Genomic DNA, 6,144 nt, shown 5'->3' on the forward strand with positions numbered 1-6,144 from the left:
AGAAGTTCGTTTGCCCACATGTTTAATGATCTTGGGTATGGAGTGAAACTACAAATAAATAAATGAAGACATTAAGTAATAATGTCCAGAAACTCACAAAACTACAGAATCCTAATATTCACATTAGTATAATATTCTGTACTGCTTGGAAATACACATAGCCTTTTCTGACTCAGCACACCATCATCTCCAGCGGGCAGTCCGTCGGCACAAGAGATTCGCTGACACCAGAAGGAGGGAGGCACCCGAATACCAACCTGGGGATCAAGTCTGGCCCTCTACCCGTGACCTGCGCCTACAGCTGCCCTGCCGCAAGCTGAGTCCCCGCTATATTGGTCCATTCAGAATGCTGAGGCAGATCAACGATGTGACATTTCAGCTTCAGCTCCCACCCAGGTACCGCATTCACCCCACCTTCCATGTCTCACTTCTAAAGCCGTTTTCTCCCTCTGCCACAGACACCACCAGAGCTGAAGCTGAATACCCTCCTCCTGAAGTTCTAGACCAACCATTTGTCTACACTGTCCATGAGATCCTGGATTCACAGCGCCAAGGGGGCCGCCTGGAATATCTCATCGACTGGGAGGGGTATGGACCTGAGGAGCAATCCTGGGTTTACCGAGAGGACGTACTTGAACCTACCCTTCTGCTGGAATTCCATCGCAGCCACCCGGATCGCCCTGCCCCTCACAGTCGCGGCCGTCCTCAGTGTAGTGTTAGGGCATCGGGAGCCACCCCTGGCGGAGGGGGTAATCTCAGGCATTCACCACAGCCACCTCCACCTGCCACATCACCAGTAGCACCGTCAACCCACTCTCAGTCACCGGAGTTCTAATCTTCCACACCTGAATCCAATCAGCCACGCCCTATAAAGGACTCTCATTCATTCACTGTCTGGTCTACCGTTCACATCCCCTATGCTAGCTCCAGACCTCTCTGTGTTTCTTCCATTAGACTCCCATGTGAGTAACCTGGACTCACTGTAGCTTTCCCCTTATGGACTCACTACTACCGCTCAATTAATACAAGGAATGTCAGATAAGCGTATTATTAATCCATCCATTCTTGCATTCCATTTTACAATCCTGTCAATAAAGCTCTTGTTTGGTTTTGCACCTTACCTCTGCCTCTGGTCTCATGCCTGTTGTAACGTGACCGCAGCACAAAGAGTTCAGCCTAATTTGAGCAGATTCTCTGTGGCCACCATAATCAGTTGGAAAGTTCAAAAGAAGAATAGAACTTATGGAAGATAAGATGAAGTCTTCTGGCTCTGACCTATTTCTAAGACGTGATCCTTTTTTTAACAAGACTATATATATTCAGATTTCTTTTAAGTGTTTTTTGGTAACACTTTCTATGAAGCACGTATTTATAATACATTATAAGGGTATTCTTGAGGCATTATAATGAATGCATGATCCATTATAAAAAACCTTATAGTATGTTGTATCGTCTCATGAGTATTTATAAGAACAGTTTTAATGTTATAACCTTTTACTTATTTGTGGTTCTAGCTTTTAAGAGTATGATTACCTCCTCATAATTATAACGTATCATAAGTCTCATGTCTTGCCATGTTATGCATGTCACTTTACTTAAAGCATACAAAGACCACTTATAAGTAATAATAATAATAATATTTCTCAAAGAGCCATAAGATCAGGTATCAGATCAGATGAATGTGTAATATGACTTTTGTATTATCAGTTTGATTATTTTGATGGTACTGCATGTCAGCTAGCAGTTATTATTATTAGTAGTTGCTAAATATATGCTAACACTGTATTTTGATGGTTCCCCAAAAGACAAACTGATTATAAGTAACTTTGCAAGTACGTGAACCTGCTACCTAGCCTAACCTTAACCTAAGTCGAGTAATACTCTCAGGCAGTGGTTCCACGTTCCCAACCACGTTCCTGGAGGCCCCCCAACACTGCACATTGTGCATCTCCTTTGTCTGACACACCCATTTCAGGGCCCGTATCCCTAAAGATTCTGAGAATCCTCTCAGAGAGCTCCTAACTTAACCTAAAAATTCCTTGCCAGGAGTTTTAGCTTAGAAGTGATTCCAGAACATTTTCAGTGAACTCTGAGCAAGGAATGGATGGAAAATCCTATCTTAGTGAGGAGGTGTGGTTGACCCCGTTGCTAGGTATGAGTCATCATTTCAAAAGCCGTGATTGGTTGATCCTACAAGTTTGATGAAAATGAACTTTTGGTGATAATGAGCAAAGGATGTACCCTCAAATCAATAAACATAATTATACACTCTAATCTTATGCAGACTGTAATTGTAAATAATATTTCACATTCAAGAAAATATCTGGAAAATGAATAGTAAGCTGTAGGGGTTATAGCCTAACATTAGAATCTAAAATATGTGAAAACTTAAGCTCATTACACCCTGTTCAAATAATGATTCGTGTCTTATTTGCTCATATTAATATCCTAGCTGGCATATTTTGTACTTTCACTCCCATATGGACCCCATTGAAAACAAGATGGCCTATCTCAAGGGGCTGTCCTTAATGAAGTAGAAATTACAACGTTACAACTCAGTGTGGTCTTAACGAGGGTAACACGGCTCAGCTTTTATCAATGTCTGTGATTGCTGGCTGGTCTATTTATGAAGGCTTGTTAACAAATATCCTACAAACACAGAAAATGGAGAAAAAAAGGAATCGCAAGCCGAACTGGACTGAGGAGCAAGGTTTGTTGCTGGCCCAGTTGGTGAACGAACATAAAGGTATGTTACGAGGAAAATTTGGCCCAACTGTCACTAGCCAAGGCAAGAGACGCGCCTGGGACACAATATCCCAAACAATCAATGCCTCTTTTCCACTGGTGGTGCGGACAGGCGACTATTGTGAGAAAAGGTGGTATGTGCTGCAGTCCAAGGCAAAAGATGAGATTGCAGCACACAAGCGGGAATCCTCACTCACAGGTGAGCAAAATATTATAGCCTACCACATAATCTGGCAACTTGCTCCTGCTGGCAAAGTTAATTTACATGCCTAAGTACTGTGTTCATTGACTGTTTCTTTCTAGGGGGTGGACCACCTGCAAAGCGGCTGTCCCAGGTGGCCGACACTGTCTTTCAAGTCCTGGGACACTCTGAGGTCAGTGTCACTGGGCTGCCAACAGGCATTGACACGTCAGTGATGCAGGCCCTTGAAGTGCAGCAAAGGTAGGACACAGGGTTATTCATATCAACAGTGTTTATTCATTGCAGAAGCCATTTCATGTGTTATCCATGCTCATTGTATTAAATTAATTTAATCAAAACAATAATTAAACTAGGCCTATGTATTTCTGTAGCATGGAGCCATCACAAGAACCGGGCCCATCAAGTTTGCCGACAAGATTGCCGCCTGAACCATCTGCAGCTGCTACTCAGGATAGCCCGGCGGATCAAACACCATTCCCATCCGCAGCACCTGCTCCGTCAGCATCCCTGCAGGAGAGAAGATTGCAACTCACAATTGATGTGTTTGAACAACAAAAAAAGTCCTTTCCCTTCAGGAGGAGTACTACCGCCTTAAAATTGAACACCTAAAAAATAAACCATTTACAGATTGTGTTCTGTGTCTTGCATTTAACAATTGCAGGTGATGTGCAGTAAAACTGTGGTAGTTCTTAATACCATCACAAGTTCTCAAATGACATGGGGCTACAGCTTGCCTGAAATGTAAATTTGTGAAGTTTGCCCTGTAAGGCAGTCCACTCTGGGCTAGGTTCCCCTGTGGAATGTGAATATCTTCTTCACCACCATCCTCATCGTTGTCTTCATCCTCATCCTCATCGCCATCCTCCAGAGGTTCTGCAATCTGTCTAACCTTGCAAATAGTGTGTAATATTGCACAGGCTATGATGACTTTGCTGACTTTTTCAGGCCTCAGCCGCACCTCTCCGTGGAGAACATGAAAGCGCCTCTTAAGCTGGCCTATGCCACGCTCCACCACCACTCTTGTTGTCTTATGGGCCCTACAATAGAATACAGACCTTTAATTATTTGATGGAAATATTGCACTACTTGGATGCTCTAACATATTGCTTGCATTTCATTTCCATGATTTTTGTATTGTTTGGCTTACCTGTTATAGTTTAGTTGGGGCCCTTGGCATGGCTGGAGGTAAGGTGTAAGGAGCCATGGTTTGCATGGGTAGCCACTGTCCCCTAACAAGTGGCAATTAGCTGGCACATAGCGTCTCTCAAAAAGCTGTCTGATGCCACTCTCGGAGAGCATTCTCGCATCATGTGTGGAGCCTGGCCATTTAGCCACAATGTCCAAAATCTTACAGGCCGCATTGAACACTATTTGCACATTGATGCTGTGGAAATTCTTCCTGTTAACAAAGACAGCCTCGTCCTCTGATGGCGCAATTATTCTCACATGTGTTCCATCAATTACACCCACAACGCCAGGGAATCCTGCAATGTCCATAAATGCCCTTTTATGTGTGTGTAAAGTGCGGGCATCCAGCGGGAATGAAACAAATTGTGTCACAATATTAGGTTGTGACAAAGCTGTCAGTGTTTGGGAGATGACTCTGCTGACGGAGGATTGGGACAGACCCAAGTCATCACTGCTGCATTGTTGCATTTTCCCTGTTGCCAAATACCTCAGGGTTGTGATTACTTTCCTCTCCGGTGTAATAGCGTTGTGGCGTCGAGTTGGTGAAGTAATTGCATCTCTAAGAAGATCCACCACAAACATGATTCCTGCACGATCCAATCTGTAGCGTCTCAATAATTCCCTGTCATCCAGTGTTTGCAGGACATCTCTCCTGCCTCCTCTGTTGGCCATTTTGTGCAGCTGCTTAGGGGGAACTCCTAAGCCACTAAAAGTCCTCTTCCCTGCTCTTAGCAGATCTCGCCTTAGGAGCCCTTTTAAGCGCTAGGAATCTTGAGGAATAGCTTTTATATTAACTGGGATTTTCGTGTCACTTTTAGGGGAAATTCTAAGAAAACGTCATGACTCTGAGAATTTTCTTAGAATTTGGCCGCTAGGAGCCACTTTTTGCACAAAAATTCTTTAGGGATACGGGCCCAGGTCTTAGAGTCTCTACTGATGAGCCAATTATCTGAATCAGGTGTGTTTGATTAAGGAGACATGGAAAACATGCAGTGCTGGGGGGCCTCCAGGAATGTGGTTGGGAACCACTGCTCTAAGGAGTGTTAGTTGACATGTAGTTGGAAAATTGCTCATTGTCAATAGACTAGGGGGACCATCAAAATAAATAAACATAATATAATGTAAAAAAGTAATGTAATATGATATAGTCCATTATAAATTCAGTAGATTTTATATGCTGTCCATTGTGTGTTATAATATAATCTTAAAAATTATAACCTCAAATACTCAAGTATTAAAATGTATTATAATTGTTGTTATGATTATTCATGAGATGATATAACATATTATAAGGTTTTTTATAATGCATTATGCATTCATTATAATGCCTTAGAAATACCATTATAATGTATTATAAATAGGGGCTTCATAGAAAGTGTTACCTGTTTTTCTGTTTAGTCTAAACAACGGAGACCACAGTGTCCAGTGCATGTAGTTATTTTGATGTAATGTCTAATGCATGATTTGTAGCACTTATTTTATTATTGACTAATGTGTGTATGATTTGAAAGCTTTGTTTTATTTTAAGTACAGGTGAAATTGTTTTGAAGCGATTGTTTGATTTTTGCCAGAAGGGTCAGTGGTTCTGTGAATTGAGTTTGAACATTTGGATTTGTGTTTAGGTTTTGAGAAAATGAGTGATAGTTTCAAAAAATGTGTTTTAGCATTTCAGAAAAACTGTAAAAAATGCATCAAGTTCATGATTTCTTATCCTGTGGTTTTACTAGAACTATGGTTAGTGTAGCAAGACCATTGTTAATTTGTTTACCTTTTTTTTGTTGTTGTTGTTGTTGTTTTTTATTTGTAGTAAAACCATGGTTAAACTGTTACTCCATCCCAAAACGAAAATCTTGTCATTACTCACTTACCCCCATGTCGTTCCAAACCAGTAAAAGCTTTGTTCGTCTTCGGAACACAATTTAAGATATTTCGGATGAAAACCGGGAGGCTTTTGACTGTCCCATTGACTGCCAGGTAAATACCACTGTCAAGACCCAGTAAAGTATGAA

The 6,144-nt window shown here is 41.7% G+C and overlaps 1 protein-coding gene across 1 annotated transcript; it reads right to left on the reverse strand.

Moving 5' to 3' along the window:
* Nucleotides 1–3,389: 3,389 nt before the first annotated feature.
* Nucleotides 3,390–4,807, reverse strand: LOC127161146 (putative nuclease HARBI1). The gene is made up of 3 exons (XM_051103792.1): nt 4,095–4,807; nt 3,767–3,984; nt 3,390–3,454 (listed from the first exon to the last, which is right to left on the reverse strand). Exons 1-3 carry the CDS (start codon nt 4,805–4,807, stop codon nt 3,390–3,392), a joined length of 996 nt encoding a protein of 331 aa, XP_050959749.1.
* Nucleotides 4,808–6,144: the final 1,337 nt, after the last annotated feature.

The sequence above is a fragment of the Labeo rohita genome, unplaced genomic scaffold (genome assembly GCF_022985175.1).
Source record: "Labeo rohita strain BAU-BD-2019 unplaced genomic scaffold, IGBB_LRoh.1.0 scaffold_560, whole genome shotgun sequence".
NCBI classification, from domain to species: Eukaryota; Metazoa; Chordata; class Actinopteri; order Cypriniformes; family Cyprinidae; genus Labeo; species Labeo rohita.

Excerpts from the sequence above, each read along its gene's own strand:
- LOC127161146 (XM_051103792.1), bottom strand. The coding sequence starts at position 4,807 with ATGGCCAACAGAGGAGGCAGGAGAGATGTCCTGCAAACACTGGATGAC. Across the intron at positions 3,985-4,094 it reads CCCCAACTAAACTATAACAG|GGCCCATAAGACAACAAGAG; the intron begins GTAAGCCAAACA and ends ATTCTATTGTAG. Across the intron at positions 3,455-3,766 it reads AGACAACGATGAGGATGGTG|GGATGCTGACGGAGCAGGTG; the intron begins GTGAAGAAGATA and ends TCTCTCCTGCAG.